At 46.2% G+C, this 20,529-nt stretch overlaps 1 protein-coding gene across 7 annotated transcripts in view; it reads right to left on the bottom strand.

Annotated features, from left to right (window-relative positions):
- Positions 1-465: 465 nt before the first annotated feature.
- The window catches only part of AATF (apoptosis antagonizing transcription factor), a 109,512-nt gene continuing 89,448 nt past the window's right edge, over positions 466-20,529 (bottom strand). The window contains exons 12-13 of one of the 7 annotated variants that reach the window (XM_025439792.3): positions 12,113-12,243; positions 4,192-4,550 (exon numbers count right to left, since the gene is read on the bottom strand). In XM_025439792.3, coding sequence (XP_025295577.1) covers positions 4,351-4,550; positions 12,113-12,243 — 331 coding nt within the window. In that variant the 3' untranslated portion in view covers positions 4,192-4,350. Of the gene's footprint in view, positions 491-4,191; positions 4,551-12,112; positions 12,286-13,932; positions 13,970-15,549; positions 15,657-20,529 lie in introns of those variants that run through there. The other 6 variants (XM_025439793.3, XR_007413019.1, XM_035720959.2 and 3 more) reach the window with 6 other exon arrangements.

The raw sequence follows: 20,529 nt of genomic DNA, 5'->3' as shown, positions 1-20,529 counted from the left end.
AAGAGAAAGCGAAGATATAAAAATTGGGTAGATGAGCTTTAAAAAAAATGACTAAGCCAAGCTTAATTCCTCCACAACTGCCCCGCTACACTAGCACGTACATAAATTTAAAAAGTAAAAAGACTCAGATGTAAAAAAAGGGGTTCATTTGCTTGAGACGAGGCTCACTGCTTGTATCTATTTGCCTTTATTAAGCAGAGAACACAGGGCAGCAGTGTTGGGGCGTCTGCCCCCTGCTGGGAAGCCCCCCACCATTTCTGCACCCGCAGCCTCAGGCTTCCCGGCCTCCTGGCCTCCTTTACCTCGGCTTGTCTGCCAAGTTTTGCTGAGACACGTGGCTCCCTCGCTCGTGAGTCCAGCCCAGGGAGCCTTGGATCTTGGCATCACCGCATCCCAGGTGTACAGTGACCGCTGCGTCCGGGGGAGCATGTGCAAGGCTTATGACAAATGTCACATTTGGATTCATTCTGTGCCTCGAACTCAGGTCCGTCTGGATGAAATGGGAAGAGGTAAAGTCGAAGTAAGAGAAGTCTTGGCAAAGTGCACGGGACCCAGAGAACCAACCTCTAAAAGGAAGCTGTGTTTCTAAGCTGGAGAAGCAGAGTGGGCTGAACTGCTCGGAGCCAACTTTCCACCGTGTTCTAGGGGTTCTGGGGGTTCCCAGGGTTTCCGGATGATGTTCCTGGATGCTGACACCCAGAGAGAATGGCTATGCACCAAAGACCGGATGGCACAGCAGGGAGGAATGCACACCCACACCAGAGGTACCCGCAGGATGTAGGCATGGAAGACAGCAAGAGCCTGAAAACCAGAGGGGAGAGTGGAGAGCAAATGATATGCAAGCCAGCAGCCAGGAAAAGGATATGCACCAGCCCAGGAGGGAGATGACGTGTCACTCTTTTTTTTTTTTTTTGAAGATTTTATTTATTTATTCATGAGAGATGCAGAGACACAGGCAGAGGGAGAAGCAGGCTCCCTGAGGGGAGCCCAATGTGGGACTCATCCCAGGACCCTGGCATCACACCCTGAGCCAAAGGCAAAAGCTCAACTGCTGAGCCACCCAGGCATCGCGACGTGACGGGCGTCACTTTCTATTTATCTGCCATCTTTCATGGGAGCATCTCCAAACACATTATAGGCGGCAGCTCTTTAATCCTCCCAGAGGAGGATCTGATTTGCAGGGTTCCCTCGGGGGCAAGAAATAAAACCCCAGGATCAGGCTCCTGGGCCAGCCTCCTTTGTGCCACTGCACACCTTTTGTGGTGGAATGGCCCGGCCTAAGGGGGGTGAGGAGTGAATAGGAAGCTAAATAAGCCTCCATAATATGAATCAAGGGCCATCAAAAGAGTTGGACTCTTCCTTGGATCACTTAACTCCTCAAAATATATGCCAAGAAAAAAAGTTATTTGAAAAGACAAAAAACAAGCTTTATGCAGAAGTATTAGACTGTAACATTATTCAGAATAGCAAATAATTGTCTAACAATTAAATGTTCAACTATGGGGAATTTGGCTAAGTGCTGAAGATACATGCTCCAAATGGAATAATTAGCAATTAAATGACTTAGATGGCATCTGTAAAAACATGGAAGTCATCTTTTACTATACTATTTTTTAAAGATTTTAATTTAAAAAAAAAAGACTGGGAATCCCTGGGTGGCTCAGCGCTTTAACACCTGCCTTCAGCCCAGGGCATGATCCTGGAGACCCGGGATCAAGTCCCACATCAGGCTCCCTTCACGGAGCCTGTTTCTTCCTCTGCCTATGTCTCTGCCTCTGTCTCTCTGTGTCTTTCATGAATAAATAAATAAAATCTTTAAAATAAAATAAAATAAAAATTAAAAAAAAAGTATGTATTTTAGAAAGAGAGCACAAGTGAGAGGAGAGCAGTGGGAGAGAATCTCAAGCAATCCCTGCTAAGTGCGGGGTGGACACAGGGCTGGAGTCCAAGACCCCGAGATCACGGCCTGAGCTGAAATCAAGAGTAGGATGCTTAACCCACTGCCCACCCAGGCGCCCCTAAAGATCTTAAGTAATCTCTACACCCAACGTGAGGCTCAAACTCACAACCCCGAGATCAAGAGTCGCACGCCCCCCTGACTGAGCCAGCCAGGCGCCCCTCCTTTACTGCACTATTAATATGAAAATGCAAAACACTGTGTACGTACCAGTGGTTCCCAACGGGTGGTGTGTGGGTGTCCTGTGGAGGGGGAGGTGTGGCTGCACAGATGTTTTGTTTTCATTGTTTTTAAAAGGGTGAGTAGAAAATTTCAAATAGTCTGAAGTAAAAACCAAGTCCCCCCACCCCCAAGAAGACGCGGGGCTACTCCAGCTCGTGGCGCCCGCACAGGAATACCAAACGGCGAATAATGAGAAGTGGGTATTTCTGGGTGGTAGGGGATCAGTGGAGACTTATTTTTATTTGTTCCTTATACTTCTCTGTAGTTGTTAGTGTGAAATAACCTAAAGCAAGAAAGCAGCCTCTGTCCTCTGTCTTGAGGGGAGGGCAGCGCCACTGAGCCGAGCCTTCAAGCTTCCTCGCTGTTCTGGTGGCTTAGGAGTGTCTGTGTGCAGTAGTCAGCTGGGCAAAAAGAAAATAAGCAAACTCCACACAAAAGGGAGGAATGCTTCAGTCAACACTGAAAAAGGGCCCTGGATGGAAACCCGTGATAACAGTTCTCACCTCATTTGAAAATCAGCATTAGCTACCAAAATGTAAAGTATTAGTTTTATTAAAATGCAAATCAATCAACTAATCTGTCTTTCTAGTAAGAGTTGAATTGCAGTATCCGTGTCAATTAAAATAGTTTCCAATTTATTCTTGGCTGGAAGGAGGGTGGTCTTCTGAATTTTAAAATGTAAGGCTCTCTTTCTGAAAATTCTCTGTTCTTTCTCCTCTCTCCTGACTTTAATTTGTTTTAATTAAACACATTGGACTCCAAATATCTTGAAGTACCTGTTTAAATCTTTTTCTTCATCAGGTCAGGAGTGACTGTGACAAAGATTTGATCTCTTTAGGAAACAGAGGTTAGTGTCAGGCTCACCACAAGTTCAGTATTAATTACTTATTGCTATTTGAAGGAGCATGATTTGCACTCCTCCAGCTAGGTGGACAGGATTGGATGTTCTCTATATTTTAAAAAGTGATCATTTTGAAGGGAGTAAATTTGGGGGAAACTCTGTCCCCGTTGATTGATTTTTTGGGTAGCTGGGACATGCTGAAAATGAAACATTTCCCCAACAGTCAAGCCCAAGAGGTAAGTACTGAGACAAGAGAAACAAATCACCACGTGCCAAGGTCCAATTAATGTGAGCTGGAAAAACCCTCCTCCCCCACCACTGTCTGCCCCATCCTGAGCTCAGAAGACACTCTGATGTTCACACTAAACTGTGACGTGGATTATGTGCAGGACTCACTTCATCTGGAGCCCAGCCGGTAGGCACCGTGCAGGGTGCCCAGACACCGACACTGCACGATACGTGGGATTCCCGGGCACCGAAATCTGTCACTTGGTTTTGACATTTCCAAACAGTATCAGAACCTGACGTTAACAAAAGCGACGAGTTATGCACCACAAGTACACACAGTTCCTAGAATGTGCATTTCTTCTCTAATTCCACAGTTCTACATAAAGATGTGGGTAAAGGAGCTGTGGGGTGGTCAGTAGAGAATGCCGGTTCGCACACATTACTTATGCAAGATAATCTTCATTGCATATTGACCACAGCAGGCCAATAAATCCCCCTTATGGGGATTTAATTTCCAGCTTTTGACCTCTGGATGGAAAACAAGTGAATCATTTCCTCCTGCTAGATTTACACCAGAGCTAATCTCAATAAAGTGATTTGGGAATGGTGAGACTGGAAAAGGACTCTGGAAGAATCTATGGGGAAGAGGAAACAAACCAAAAAAAGGTCAGGGATCTATTTGCGACAAATCAGCAAATGCCTCCAAGTTACAAAGTCTCCTGGGCAGAGTTCGTAGGTTTTTGTGGATTCCCTGCTCCTCGGAGCCGTGACCCATCACCAAATGTAATCCAGCCAGCATCCTGGCTTCCGTGAACTTTTGTATTGTAGGAGGAGGCCGTTTGACTAGAAAGAAAGTGAAAGCTCTCCCAACAAACCTGTCACCCCACCAGAGCTCTAAAGCTGCCTTAGTCCATGCTGCTTAAGACATCACACGCAGTGGCAGTGGCTGTACCAACAACACCCTTTATTTGGGACAGTGAATGAACATGGGGTGCGGGTCCCTGGCAGGCTGCAGCATGGTGGACATGCACACTTGTTTCCAGGCTTCCTGGGATGTATTAGGCACATACTCTGAACCCCACACCTTTCTAGGACTTCCCAACTAGTCCAACGCTGTGGGCTGACACCTTCCTACATTTGGGGCTGGGCAAGGGGCCATGTGGCGTGTCCATGTGTCTACGTGTATCCGTGTGTCCGGAGGCCCCGCCTCAAGCCTGTAGCCAGAGCAGCAGGCGCGGTCAGTCCCTTGGGCCTTGATCAGGAGGGTGGAGCTGCCCAAAAAGAGATCGATACAACTCTGTCCTAGAAGACAAAGAAAACAAACTGGTAAACACACTAGTTACCTTTTCAAGGTTCAACAAGAACTGAGAAGACAGGAAATGTCCCATTCGGTTCAATGGCCAACACAGCCGTGTAATTAAAAATGCACCCCACCCCCTTACTCACAAATACAAAGAAAGAACTGAGAAGCAGTCAATCAAATAGTAAAATATGTAAATAGTCCGGTGTGGCTGGATACCTGTCTTCCGGGAATGAGTTTTCTATAAGTTTGCCCTTTACAGACAGGCTCTTCAAGTAAGAAAACAAGATTGAATATTTTAATAGGATGTATGAGACCGCTGCACGACGAGGAGGATTCAATCAGACATGGGATGTAGGGGGATATGATTTAGTTTTCATACATTTTCTTGGACTCGGCAGTACTTGAAAAACAATGAAAATGACCCAGCAACAAGATTCCAATTACTATCACACATGCAGCTGTTTGGTGGGAGAACCAAGGTTCCTCCCCACTCTCCTGGCCCCTTTTATCTATTTTCAATCTAATAAATAATTTGATTGGCTAATTTATTTCTAGAGCTGGGCTTCGAAATTTAGAAAATGATAGTATGCCAGGGTCTTGGGTCCCTGAAAATAAAGTATCCCTTCCAACCTCGGTTTTTGCTGTCAAATGTGACACACACACAAGCACCTGGCCAAAGTCCTCTATCAAGGCCTGGAAATCTAAGGGGTGGAGCAGGGTCCCTCCTGCCACTGGGGCTCCCAAACACTTTCCCCTGTGCACAGAGAGCAGGTTCTCCTTGCAGCGATCAGAGGAGCAGTGAACTTCTGAGGAAACATGGCCGGCCAAGGCAGGTGATCCATGGCTGCACTCGGTGTCAAGGTTGGGCCACCAACCCTCCCGGAGGGAGGCCAGGCACACAGGGCTATGGACATGTGCCAGCCAGGGAATGACCCCAGAAGAAAGCTGTGCCTGCTCTGTTTTATACTTTCAAGATCTAACCATAAAAGACAGCCTGCCACCCTGGCAAAGAAAATAGGCTTTTAAAAGTGTCATCGTCAGCAGGCCTGACTTTCCAAATAAAACACCAAACCACCCCCCCTTAAACAGTTATTTCGGTTTAACAAGACTAAATACAAAACCTTATTAGTCTGTTTCTGAAGTCATCCTGCTATGGTTGTGGACAGGAACAGAGGTACTACCATTAGAAATTCCAGCAATGGGGCAGCCCTGGTGGCGCAGCAGTTTGGCGCTGCCTGCAGCCTGGGGTGTGATCCTGGAGACCCGGGATCGAGTCCCGCATCGGGCTCCCTGCATGGAGCCTGCTTCTCCCTCTGCCTGTGTCTCTGCCTCTCTCTGTGTCTATGAATAAATAAATAAAATCTTAAAAAAAAAAAAAGAAATGCCAGCAATAAAAATAGTGTATTAAAACTTCCAAAAAAAGGAAAACTCCCAGGGATGCCTGGGTGGCTCAGTGGTTGAGTGTCTGCCTTTGGCTCAGGGCATGATCCTGGAGTCCTGGGATCAAGTCTCGCATCGGGCTCCCTGTATGGAGCCTGCTTCTCCCTCTGCCTGTGTCCCTGCCTCTCTGTGTCTTGAATGAATGAATGAATGAATGAATGAATGAATGAATGAAATCTTTTTTTTTTTAAAGATTTTATTCACTCATTCATGAGAGAACACAGAGAGAGAGAGAGCGAGGCAGAGGCACAGGCAGAGGGAGAAGCAGGCTCCATGCAGGGAGCCCGATGCGGGACTCGATCCCGGGTCTCCAGGATCAGGCCCTGGACCCAAGGCGGCGCTAAACAGCTGAGCCACCGGGGCTGCCCAAAATCTTTTTTTTTTTTTTAAAAGGAAAATTCCTAAAGAAGAAATTGTAGTAGCCCAAAATGCAGGCTGACTCTATCATGCAGGGGACCACAGGGCAGGCAGAGGGATTTTACCAAAGAATCTGCCAGCAGCCGCACTCTGGGTGATAGGGGATCAGTGGAGACTTACTGCTGTTTGAAGGCACGTGGTTTGGACTCGCCTGAGTCCGACCAGCTCTGAGGCCTACAGACAGGGGCCACTGGGAGCTCTGCTCTGTCTTTTGTTTCTCAGCTTTGCACAGCTGCACACCCGCCCACCTGCCCGCCCGGGCTGGCCTTCGAGCACAGGCTGGATGGAAGGCGCTTCTGACCAGATGTGAATGAGAGGCAGCGGCTTCCAGATCACCAGCTCCATCACATAAAGGACAGAAGTGCCCAACGCAGGCTCCCAGGGACCACACCGTGGCCTATTTGCCACATAGTACCAGAATCTTTAGTCATTTCAACACACAAACTGAAACAGCCTGGAGGGAAGAGCAGCCACGGCAGAAAGGACAGGATGGATTTAGGGCAGTGCGGGCTGATGAGTGGCCCAGCCATCCCACTGGCCCTGTCCCCGGCCCGCGCAGACCCCATCACTGCCGCCCCAGCAACCCCAGGAAGCGCGGGGCCCAGGCAGCAGTTACTTGGCCGCAGCAGGGTTCACGTGTCAGCAGCGCAGAGTGAAATGCTGAAACCCATGTTTTCACAGAACATCATTTCACACTCAGGTGGACAAAGCTGACAAACATATGCAGCTGTTCGTGGCAGAGCAACCTGGAAGGCTGAGGGGTCTGGGATCTTCAAACAGTTTGAGAGACAGAGACTAAGAGTGAGAGATTATTCCAATCGAAAACCTCCTGTGTGATTGCAGCTCCGTGTCTCCCTCAGCCGCTGCCAGCATCCAGTGGCCACCTCTACCCTCCCAGCATCTCAACTTCCCCTGCTCCTCGAGGCCCCACCACCTGTTCCACTCTTACCATTGCTAACCACGAATCAGGTGGTGGCCTCAAACTGACTTCCTATTCCCTGCTCTACCCAGCTGTTTCAGACCCTGCCCCGCCCGTAACATAATGAAGCACCCCCTGCCCCCCTTCAACCCCCCCACTGAGGTTCTGTGCAGCAGGACATGACCCCCCGGGCTGGGGAACACCCTGGCCACTTGGGGTGTGTGTGGGCCAGGACCGGGCCCCGAGTCTGTCTGAACATCTCCTGCGAGAGTTTTACAGAGCCATGCAGCCCCCTTACATACAGAATTTTTCTCAATAAATAGTTACAAAGGACATAATTACCAGAATATTGTGAATACTAACTTTTGGAATAAAACTCTTACATTTCTTTTGTAATGCACCCAATGGAATGTATGTGCCATATTGTCTTGATACCCATCATCATTCATTTAAATAACACATAAACATACTCTTTAACTTGGAAATTTCACAGCATTCTCTCCTTTTTAAATTTGTATTTCCATTTGATTTTTCCCTACAGATTTCTGTCCTAATTGTTTTATGCTTCAAAGTCTTTTATTGATCACCCTATTATACTTCTTGGCCACAAAAAGTATGTAAATTGACACTTTTTGAAATTTCAGAAGTTGAAACAAAAATGTTTTAATTTCTTGACACCATCAGGCCCTAAGTAATTAAAAAAGTACTTCCAGATTATGTTATTATTACACATTTACTATTCTATAAAAACAATATATAGGACAACAGTACAAAACTGTGTAAAATGGTCCTAGAACTGCATGTCTTCATGATACGGATGGGGCGTGTCATGGACCCGTGGTGAATGGTATTTATCGCCAGAATGCAAGAGCACTCAGTATCCAGTGTATTCCTGTCTATTGGTTTTTGCAGACACAAGTGCAGAGAAACATTGTCACATGAACAAGTAGATGGGGACAGGGGAGTTTTGTTACAGCAACATCACCTGATTCTTTTGATTCCTTCTGAATTATATGCCCCTTGCCCCAAATCATATAATGACCTACCACCAAAAACTGATTTTAATGATCTGCCAGCTGACAGTTCAATTGGGTTCTCCTGCAATTTTGTTGAAAATAAAGACCTGGAACCCTTTGACTCACAGGGACTTATTACCCTCCATCCTCAATCCCTGCATCAGTACTGTGAGCTACGTTCTTGCTTGGTGCCCGGGGCTGGGAAACCTCCACGTCGGAGAGAGGAGGGGCTTGGGTGGGCCGAGTAGCAGATGGGAGGACAACGGTGACAGGTGAGACCAGAGACCTGGTGCATTCTCCAGCCCAGGTGCATTCTCCAGCAGTCCCACTTGGGGAAAGAGTACACATCTGGAAATTGATGCTCCCAAAATGTGTATCTGCTTCCCCCTTGGGGAGTCTTGGCACACACACCCCAGCGTGAGGGCTCTGGGATGGGGAACACTGCGTCATCCCCAGACCCACACAGGCATGTGGTGTGGGGCCAGTGCTGAGGGAAAGGTAAGAGCATCTTCCAAGAAAAGGCACATGTCCACATCCCTTTCCCCATCCCAAGGAAAACAAAACTAAAAATAAAACTCAGTAATAAAGAGGCACCACGGGACGGCGGGTCAGACTGCCTTCTGCCGCACGGAACATTTTCCCTGCAGCCTCTTTCCTAACCGGGATTTAGCCATGCAGAGAAGCTCAACTATCAATCCTTCAGGTTAACCTTGTCTCCATCTGATTCTCTAGGGTAAGTGTATAGTTTAATACTTGAGGTCCCCTTAAGGCTATGCATAATGAACTTGGTTTAAAAAAACCCCATAATTCCTGCTCCCCATCACTTCAAGAATCAAGATTTGAACTGCTGAGTTGAAACGCCTTCCCCCACACTCCCAGCCTCAATGGCCAGTGGGAATGTCCACTGTGGAAAATGTATTAATGTCCATATCATGCAGGAGAATAACCTACGGAGTAATTAACAAGACATGGACCTAAGGTAGAAGGTCGATAGCAGGGGCCCTTCCTTGAATTAAAATTTAACTTACCCTTTATTGCAACCTACAAAAGCAAGTAATGAGCACTAACATTTTTATTTCTTTTAAACTGTCATTTAGGCTGTAGAGGGGATAATTACCTATCTCTAGTGTAGTAAGGTTTTATAACCCTTAGTGAGGCATTTTCTAATTTAATATTTTTACTATATTATCATAAAACCTGTTTCTAGAAAAAAAATGATCATGGATTAGCGGCCATTTTCCATAAAGACAATGTGTGTGTGCACGTGTGTGTGTGTGTTAGGATTTGGCTTATTTATGACACGACTCTTCTGAGGAGACGCAAAGTACCGCAGCTGAGGAGTGGTAAAGTGTGATCACCTGAGTGGTGGGTGAGGTGTGAGGTGGGGGCAGCATGCGTGTAAGACCGAGGCCCCAGGTGTGTGCAGCCCAGGGCTTTTCCTTCAGTCTTCCATGTGGACTTCCCGCTGACCGCAACATACTCCAGGGTCTTCTATGCCGTGTGGGCAGTTGGCACAAAGGGGCACGGGAGACCCGCACATGATCTGCGTGGGGCACAGTTTGCTCAATTTGCTAGGTCAGTAGCCTGCAGCATTGGGCTCCGGGAGGAGCTGTGCTGGCTGTGCTCCAGAACGCTGCATCCCTCTGACTTGGGGCTGGAAACCCCAAGCTCTACCTATCTGGCCCTGTGGCCAGAGGCAGGCACAGGGAGGAAAGAAAGCAGCATGCCACTGCTCCCTGAAGAAACCTGCACAACTCCCCAAGCACGCTGTGTTCTCTGAGTGAGTCTGACGTGCAGGAGTCCTGAGCCAGTCTTCCCAATGTGCCAGCGGAGACAATACTGCTGCTTTCCTGATTAAAATTATACACATAATTTGCCCTTGATTAATTTGAAATTGTTCATTTGTTGCCTCATGGTGTGTGTGTGTGTGTGTGGGGGGGTGCTCTTTCCAAAATACACAAGCCACATCCCAGAACATGTCATGACCCTTCCTTTGTTCCACCCTCTCCCTGTCCACACGCACCCCAAGGACCCCTGGGTGCACACAGAAGTGGCGCAGCATCTGCTTCCGCTTCGTTCAAACCCTTGTGTGGCCATTTAAGGGTAAAAGATGAGGAAGCACACAAAGGGAACAAGAGACAGAGGGTTCCAACCAGCACAATCCTGATCGAATCCGAATCCTGAGGGGTTGGTATAGGAGCAGCCGAACAGAAATTCACACTGACCGGCAGGGTGATGGGTGACAGACGTGCTCAGGAAAATCACTGGTGATGTTTCAGATGTCTGCCTTTTTCCACATTTGTGTTCTGAGAACAACATAATCACTAGAGCTGTGGAAGCTTATAAACACGATCAGATGTGGTCCCTGCCTCAAAATATAACACAGATGCATGATACATGCCCAACACCTGTCTGAATACCCATGTGAACTTCGATAGGCTTTGTGGAGGGCTGCCAGGATGTGCATGACAATAGCAGATGCAGGGTCGGGAAGGTGAACCAACCCAATACATGTGTCCAGGACAATCGGCCCACTCCATCAGGGGAGACATGGGAAGGTTCCTCCTAAGGCTGAACCCAACCATGCCATTGTGTGACTGCCGCCCACGGGCCCCTGACCCGCCAGAGCTGAGAGAGTGACAAAACCGATCGCTCTTCCCTACCTCAGCATTTTGACTATCTGAGGTTTTCTCCTAACTAAACTTGTTCTTTGCTAGGGGAAAAGAAACAGTTCCTCCATGCCGTGACGAGGCCTGGGGCTCTCCCGACGACGGTAAGGCCCTCCTGCCCTCCAGGCCAATCCTGACACGCCTGGTACAGACTGGTTGGTCCCAAGCGGGCAGGACAGGGCTTTACTCCCTCCTCCGTTCTCAGCCCGCACTTCCCCTGCCTTCACGGAGCTTCAGCTCTCTTCCCAATAGTGATCGAACAAGGTATCTTGTCAATGATTACTTGACACATACCAATGACACCAAATAAAGGGATCCTCCAGACCCTGACCCTCTAAATGCTTTGTGCTCAGCTCCCTAAAACATGAGACACAAAATGGTACCTTCCTTTCATCTTTTATTACTCCTGCTTCCTCCAACCCAAATCCATTCTATTCTGTATCAATGACTTTACAGGTGAGAGAAATGTGTTGGAGACATGCTTCTGTGACCTAACAGGGGAAATATATTGATCCAAATGGCAAGCAACTGCTCCAGGCTCTTCAGGGGCTGTGGTGGAGGGTAAACCCTAGCACGTCACAGCAATAGTATCAGAGGCTGAGGTTCGTGTTGGAACCTGTCTCTCTGAGACTGGACTGTTGAGGACGCAAGCCAACGAAGACACACATGCAGCTCGTAGAAGGAGACAGGACAACATACAGAAATTACGACAGTAGAAAACTTAGGATTCCTCAATGTAGCCAGAAGGTCAGCACTTAACTCACCCTCACTCTCCTCCCAACATCCCCCAGCAATGAAAAGTGAATCACAGGCTCCCTTCTTGAAATCTCATCACGGTTCCATAGCAAAACCCGACACCCCCCGCCTCCAAGAGATGAGATAAAAAGAAAAGGAAGCAACCTCGTTTCTTGACAGAATCAAGTAGCAAAGTAGCAGGCAGGACTCCGAGGATGCCCACATCCATCACTAATTACCTGAATCTGGAGACAAGGCAGGTCTCCCAGCAGCCGCCCGAGTAGGCCACGAGGTGGCAGTGCACGACGTGGTTGTAAGGACTCGGTCAGTGGCATGGCTCCCAGCAAACTGCGCCCATAAATTACCTAGTGTGTCTGTTCTCATCGCCATCCTCCCCGTGCTTGAAGGAGACTCTAGAAGGTCTGTTCCAAGTCGCTCTTTTGGTCGGGTCAGAACTAGGTCCTTCAAACCTCTGCCGATGCTTTTAGCCCTGCAGCTTTAAATTACAGACGGTGACATGTGGCCTCTGGCCTGTCTCCTAAAGATCAGACAGATTTATAAATGTTCAGAGGAGCAGGTTGAGGGCCCAAACAAAGGAACTGAGAGGCTTGGAAAAGGAAGGAGAGGGCAGAGGGCCAGGGAGGCACAGAGCAAGGGTCAAAGCTGCACTGGGCTCCTCACTTGGGCTCCTTCCTGGGTTCCCAAGTCAGCTATGTTCACTTCACTTGAACAAAGGGAGAAAAAGACTCGAAACTTCTGTCATCCCTAGTAGTAGGCTTTGAGTCTTTCAAATTCTTTTAAAGAAAAATAATTTACCTTGTTGGACTATCAAAAAAAAAAAAAAAAGAATAGTGTGTGTGGGGGAACCCTGGCACTCTAGACAAAAGGGATGTTGCCTCCTTTTCTGTGCATTAATATTCCATATTCCTGAGATGATTTCCACTTTCACAGTTTGACTGTTTTATAACAGATTTGATGCGAGAGAAGACAAATGGCCTCGCTAAGGAAAGACGACAAATCATCTCACCGCTTTTAGCAGGGTTTTCTCTTTATTTTTATTTATTTTTATTCTGTGGCTGGGCTGCAGAGCTCTCCGCCTTGCTGGAGATGTTTAATATTAACGTCAAGCCACCACGATCCTGGCAATAGAGTTGGCCGGTGTTGTGTTTACGGTTTTGTGACTGCTGGCTTCAGGAAGATGAAGCCCCTTGTTCAAACAGCAGCCCCTCTAACAGCTCCTGTTAAAAGCCTGGGGATGCTTCACTGCTTAGACGTGAATCACTTCCTCCGACCTCACTGAAGGGGAGGCTGACACACGAGTTACATTTGTGTCCCTATCAAGGCTGCTGCTGTGACCCAGGGCTGGGGGTGGGAGGGCGGGGGCATGTGCTGCATCTCTCAGCCCCAGGTTAACTCCTTCTTTTGGGGTTCAAAGTGCATGGAAATTAGTGAAGGTGTTTACTGGCAACCCACAGAGTTTCAGCAAGGCTTTCTAGGGCTTCTGGTAATCAGCCCAGGATCATACTTAACTAGAAAGCCCAGTACCGCTCCAAACAAAGCAGCGACCACTGAGCTGGCAAACACGAGGCACCAGCCCTGCCCTGCTCCTACCGAGGGTGGGGAGGGTGGGGTGTAAGGTACCAGAGTGTCCTGGGGCAAGGTGCCTGGTGGCTGACCCCTAAGTCCTGACACTCCCCGCCCTGGGGTACAAGGATCTTGCCTCTCCTTTGCTCCTCCTCCCTCTTTGTCTTTTTCATATTCCTCCAGCCGACAGGGACTGTAGACCTTCTCCTAGCTTAGACCTTCTCTTAGCTTCGGTTCTTGGCCCTCCTCTCTTCCCTCTCTCACCCACCCCCAGCAATCACATCCATGCCTCCAGCTCTAGGCTCTAACAATCTCCAGGGCTCTGACCCCCTCACCTAGGCACTGCACCCTCTGGCCCTGCAAGGCTAAGCTCGCTGTCACCTAAACTACCATCTATTAACAATGGCAGCGAATTCTTGGTCATTCATGTCCCACACCTAACTGCTTAATGGCAGGAAGCTGCAGAGTTATAGGTATCCATACCACATTTTCTGATTCAAAGATAAAACACACCCCGAGACAGAGCTCTGGCTTGGACAGTTTACTTTTATTAATTGACAGAATGAAAATTGATGCTCTCCATCTGTCAGTCTTCCTTGTTTTTTAATAGTATCCTTCAAAGAACTTCTTCCTCTTCTCTATAAATTGGAAATTGAGAAAAAAAGGTTTGTCCCAGACATTTGCCATGTAAACTTTCCCCCAGGAGTAGTGACCGGGACCCAGTAGCCTCTTGGGTCCCCCAACCTGGTTCACCAACCAGTCACTGAAGCCAGCAGTCTGATGACCTTGGCCAGCTAGAAGACTGGTTTTAAAAAGCCTCACTGCTAAGTACAAAAGGAGTAGTTTGCATCTCTGCCCCTGGAAGCTGGTGGAATCTGTTCTGTTGCATAGCTGCGCCTCCCCTGTAAGGCTGGGAGGCAGGCGAGGAGGCGGGAGTGCTGCCCAGTGCGTGTAGGAGAAAATGTGTGTAGGAGAAAATGTGTATCGATTTCTTCTTTCTCATAAAGAAGCACAAAGCACTGAAGAACAATCGCGCATCTCTGCGGCATTTCACATTCCACGTGAGACAAAGGCCCAACCCCCACCGGCCTGCGGAGCAGAAAGGGGAACCACACAGAGTGGCGGGCTCCCAGGCATCAGCGGCCACCATGCCGTCCAGGGCCACTGCGGGGACTCCAAGCACCTCAGGCCACCCGCGCCTCCCCTGCCTCTGATCAAGTAATTTTCCTCACCGGGCTGATGCTGCCTCATCTATATTGGAGAAGAAAGAGCCTTCAGTCTTATTTACCTTTTAAGTGGAGGTGCCCAGAGGGTAAAAGAGTTAATGTTTATAAAGTGTTCTGCTCCCCAGAGGGAGACAATGGATAAAACACAAGGTGTGGTTATGGCTCATTCAAGACCTCATTTCCAGGGTAGTTAGTAATAGCTTCCCATTACAAATGCAGTGCTTCCCGGCACCCTGGACTCAAGGTACCAAGAGGCGATGCCCTTTATCTAAATATCCTTTTTTTTTTTGGTTTGACACTTACTACCAACACTAAAAATAACAAAAGGTAACCAGGGACTATTATGCCTCGCTAATGCACACACAGAATCCATTCCACACTGTTTTCTTCTTAAACCACACAAATCCTGAAAGCAGTCCAAAACCCTGACTGGGAGCTGTAACTGGTCATCACAGAGCACTGTCTCTATATTCTCTGTGTTTCCACAGTAACTAATAACTTGTAGGACGGCCACCAGAAACCAGACTCAGGGTAGATCTCACAGCCAAGATGGACAGGAGGAAACCTCCTACAGAACACAAAGTTTATGATAGGTACTTTTGGAAGTGATAGAAAAAACAAAAGTGTTTTTGAAAGATCTTTGCCCAAGGTTCATCCTCCATAAAAATGACCTCACAAACTGTAAGTAAAGGGTTGGGACTGAGAAGTCACAGAGCTGGACTTTCATTTCTGGGGATCTTCCAACATGGCCAAGAGCTAAGAACAAAATACAGTGCTGGAGCTCAAGCAGGGCCATGTTTGGACTAGGAGACAACCCACAGCTAATTAGGGCATGACCTGGGAGGCAATGCACTTTGTGGCCTAGATGGGTACAAAGTGCTAGGGGAGCAAGAGAAAGGATATTAAAAGAGTTAGATAACTTGGAGACTGGAGTAAAAGAGGCAAAAACTTGTTCATCTGTCTTACAGGTCTGTGTGCAAAAATAGTCTTACCAGCAAATTGTAAATAGACTTATAAGCTGAAAGTCTTTAAAGGCATTTCAGACAGGAGACCCACAGCCAACTGTTTTCAGGTTTGCACCAAAACGACTATGTTTTTGCTGCAGGCAAAGGAACAATGACACAATATTTACCTAAATGCAAACATACATTTTCTTTATTTAGATCACTATACAGATTACATTTAAAACAGTCCTTCTCAGGGACACCTGGGTGGCTCAGTGGTTGAGCACCTGCCTTCAGCTCAGGGCATAGTCCCAGAGTCCTGGGATCGAGTCCCACATTGGGCTCCTTGCATGGAGCCTGCTTCTCCCTCTGCCTATGTCCCTGCCTCTCCCTCTCTGTGTCTCTCATGAATAAATAAATATTTTTTAAAAAATAAAATAGTCCTTCTCAGAAACAAAAAACTTAAAAGAAATTTCATTCTCAAGACTCTCATGAGCAAGAAGGACTATCTTCGCTTTATAAAGAAGAAGACTAAGCCACAGAGGGAAGCCTCCTCTGGGGTCGCACTGCATGAGTGCCAGGGCAAAACATGTGCTCAAACATCCTCCTGCTTAAGAGAGGCTGACATCAACTGGGAAAAGACATTGTATTGTTTTGCAAATAATACTTCTGATACAAAAATATATACAATAAGGCAAGATAAAACTGGAATCAAAATTAATGTATGAGGGACGCCTGGGTGGCTCAGCGGTTGAGGGTGCCTTTGGCTCAGGGTGTGATCCCAGTCCCGAGATCAAGTCCCACATTGGGCTTTGCATGGAGCCTGCTTCTCCCTCTGCCTCTCTCTCTGTGTGTCTCTCATGAATAAATAAATTAAAAAAATAAATAAATGTATGAGCATAAAACTTTGATACAAAAACAAATGAGACTATAGTAAACATACGCACACTGCTTTGACTTATAATTTAAGCATTCTTAACCCCGATTAAGTGCTCTTGTGAGCTGTAATAAATACCACTGAAGAACAAAGTAGGGGTTCAAGGAAGAGCAAACCCCCCAGCTCAGTGTGGAATGGGGAATCATAAGTCTCCCTGGAAAGGTTGGTGTTGGTCAAGGACTATGAACCTCACAACAGGAGACACCCCGAGTTAAGTGAGCAGAATTAAGAGACAGGAGTGCAAGGAGTGGTTGTGAGGGGTGTTGTGGGGATAGCACAAAAGGTATACAACTGAAATGTGTAACAAGGGAAGGAGGGAGCAAGGTCTTGAGGGGCAGGGTTAAGAGTACAGGTTCAATTCTATAGGCAAGGAGGAGTATCATCCTCTAAGTGGTATTCTAGAAAGATTTCATCTGGCAACGACATACAGACCCGATTAGATCAGACTGGGTGGTTAAGAGACTATAAAATACATACACAAAAAAAATTCTGCAAGAAAACACATAAAAGTATTCATGTTCAACTCTCAATAGCACCTAACAGATGAATTTTTCTTTGTCCTTTCTGTATTTTCCAAATTTTCTTCCATAGGCATGTATTGTTTTTATTACAGGAGGAAAAAAAAAAGATATTTTCTTTAAGGAAAGTAGATGACAGTGCATATGACAGGCATCTGCATATGGCAGATGTAGAACTATAAAAGCAAGCTTACTGAATACTCTAAATCAGGTTTCAAAGCAGATTATAAGGTTTAGGGTCTTTGTATCAGAAGAATTGCGTAACCATAAGAGCAGGTCTAGAAATTCAGTGATTCATACTAAGATGTGAATGACTTGTTAAGTACCCCTGCCCCCATAAAAAAGCATCTCGATTTTAAAAGAAAAAAGGAGGGCAGCCCTGGTGGCTTAGCGATTTAGCACCGCCATCAGCCCGGGGTGTGCTCCTGGAGTTCCGGGATCGAGTCTCCCGTCCGGCTCCCTGCGGGGAGCCTGCTTCTCCCTCTGCCTGTGTCTCTGCCTCTCTCTCTCTCTCTCTGTGTGTGTTTCTCTCATGAATAAATAAATAAAATCTTTTAAAAAAAAATAAATAAAAGAAAAAAGGAAAGGAAAAAAACCATTTTAATCCAAACGAATCTCCCCCCCTACTCACCCCAAACAAGTTTTTGATTGAGAGAAAGGTTCTTGGGCAGCCCGGGTGGCTTAGCGGTTTAGCACCTGCCTTCAGCCCAGGGCCTGATGCTGGAGACCCAGGATCGAGTCCTACATCTGGCTCCCCACATGAAGCCTGCTTCTCCCTCTGCCTGTGTCTCTGCCTCTCTCTCCTCTCTGTGTATTCTCATGAATAAATAAATAAAATCTTTAAAAAAAAAAAAAAAGGAGAGAGAGAAAGGTTCTTATATGTATATTGAGGATGCAGAGAAGCAGCTTCCCTTTGGGGCCTCACTCCCAGACATTTCTAAAAGCTTGCTGATGCCTTGGAAACAGCAGCAGGTTTGAATTCACATTCCTAAATGCACATATCAGCTCCACCACTTACTTGCTATTTAACTTGAGCAGGTTACTAAATTGCTCTATGCCTCAGTATTCCCTTTTTCTTTTTAAAGTAGGTTCCAAAAAAAATTTAAAAAAATAAAAGCATTAAAAAATAAAGTAGGTTCCCCCCCCAACAGGAGTTCGAACTCATAACTCCAAGATCGAGTCGCATGCTCTACTGGCTGAGCCAGCCAGGCACCCGTATGCCTCAATATTCTTTTTTTTTTTTTAAGATATTTATTTATTTATTCATAGAGACACACACAGAGAGAGAGGCAGAGACATAGGCAGAGGGAGAAGCAGGCTCCATGCAGGGAGCCCGACGTTGGACTCCATCCCGGGCCTCCAAGATCACACCCCAGGCCGCAGGCGGCGCTAAACCGCTGTGCCACAGGGGCTGCCCATGCCTCAATATTCTTATCATAAAAGGCAGAGAATGTCAATCACTTCAGTGGTTTCTTTTAAGAACTGAATGAAAAGGTATATGAAGGGCTTAATGCAGTGTCTGGTACATAGTAAATACTCAACAAGTGGAATATGATGTTATTATTCTGTGTTGTCTCATTGCCAATCAGAAATCGGGAAGCTGACTTAGGGTGGATAACTCAGAGTAAAGGATGAATGCACTTAGAAATGGTCTATATATCTTAGCAAACTAACGTTGGCTCAGTGATCATTGTGGGAAATGTAGGACTTAATCTAAATTAAGGGGAAAAACATTTAGCTATTGCCTACCCACTTACAGGATACTTAGCTGTGATTTTTTTTTTTTTTTTTTTTTTTTTTTTTTTTTTTTTTTAAAATTTTTATTTATTTATTTATGATAGTCACAGAGAGAGAGAGAGAGAGAGAGAGAGAGGCAGAGACACAGGCAGAGGGAGAAGCAGGCTCCACGCACCGAGAGCCCGATGTGGGATTCGATCCCGGGTCTCCAGGATCGCGCCCTGGGCCAAATGCAGGCGCCAAACCGCTGCGCCACCCAGGGATCCCCTTAGCTGTGATTAATATGATATTTTAAGATATTATATTTTAAAAGATAGTAATAATAAAATGCCATAACTTAAAAAACAGTAAGTCCTTAAGAGAAACATTTCCATCCACTTTAAAGCATGTGAAAGATCCCTATGGGGGAAAAAAAGGATTCACAATCCTTTGAAGAAATGATAGGAATTTAACCGAAATGAAAACTATAGTCAAGAAACCCATTTTGAGGAAAAATTTATCTGTTCAACATCTACAATCTCTTTCTAGAAGATGTACTTTTATCACTCTACATCCTGCTTGGAACCAAGGCTTCAATTTGAGAATGCAAATTCACTAGAATTATATAAGACCGAGCAGCAGCAAATCAGGAAAAACTGAAGAAACAATCACAGTTTTCAATCCAGTTTTAAAACTCTGGCCCATGTCTCATCTTTGAACTTGAGAATGTTTCCTTTGTCCTTTCTGACATTACCAGAGGAGGAAGGCCCCATGCCTCCTATCTCTGTGCTGGACGCCATCTTTAATGATGATATATGGGGGTCCTTTCCCCTCAGCACTGCTGGGGGGTCAAACATGTGATGCTGCCCGTCTGAGTATCAACAAGCGAATTATAAACTGTGTCAATCCGAGTTAATGCAAAGCTGTAATCCTCTTTAACAAGAGATCAAATCACTGCTGTGAGTTATGTTCATTCTGTAATCTGATAAGGAAGAGAGGGAACCTCTAATAAAAGAGTAATGGGAGCCTTTAATGATGCTGGTAAAAGGCAGCACCAGTGAAAATATTGCTCTCGTTCCTGCTGATTAGATCAATGTTGCATATTTGCCTGGACTTGTTTCACCTGTCAGAATAACCTGTGTCTTTTTTAGGAGATAAGAAACCTCAGAGAAAGCAGCTGTATGTATCTTAACCATTCTTGCTTACAAGTTTTTAACTAACGAGAAATGCTCCACGGAGGGTACTTCTGGGGTTATTAGCTGATGTGCTCTCAATGCCGAGCAAACTACACCAGAATACTTGACCATGATGCAGTGCATATTTCTATTAAATAAAGGGGTAAAAAGTAGGCAAATGGAGTAAAAAATGGCCCACATAACCTCTGGGTTACCAACTGTGGGGGAAAAATATTATCAGGAGAGTGGGAGAATGTGCCCATGTCTAGGGTGCAGACCCACACACAAAAATGGCAAGCCGAAGATAAATTGCCTGTACGAATTCTATTATAACAAGGCACCTCAAGAACAACGTGGCAGTGATATTGACAAAGCACTTTACAAGGCTGGATTACCTTTGTACATTTCCTTTCTAAAACTCCAGATGTAAAACAATTATGTATTTGGTGCTTAGTGGTTATCATTAAAAGATCTTTTCCTGGTTCTTTTTTAATGCCAGCAGCTTCATAGAAGGAGTGGGAAAAATGGTTCTTTATTGTGGGGGAGGAAAGAGGGGGCTAATATGGAAATTCTTACTGTTTCTATTGAGAATTTCTTTTAAGTTCTTTGCAAGGAACAGGGCATCCATAAAGTGTTAATACTGCTATCATTTTTGTAGTAAGAAACAAAGCTTCTCAGGAAA

The sequence above is a fragment of the Canis lupus genome, chromosome 9, assembly GCF_003254725.2.
Source record: "Canis lupus dingo isolate Sandy chromosome 9, ASM325472v2, whole genome shotgun sequence".
Lineage (NCBI taxonomy): Eukaryota > Metazoa > Chordata > Mammalia > Carnivora > Canidae > Canis > Canis lupus.
This window is presented reverse-complemented; position numbering and strand designations above follow the sequence as displayed.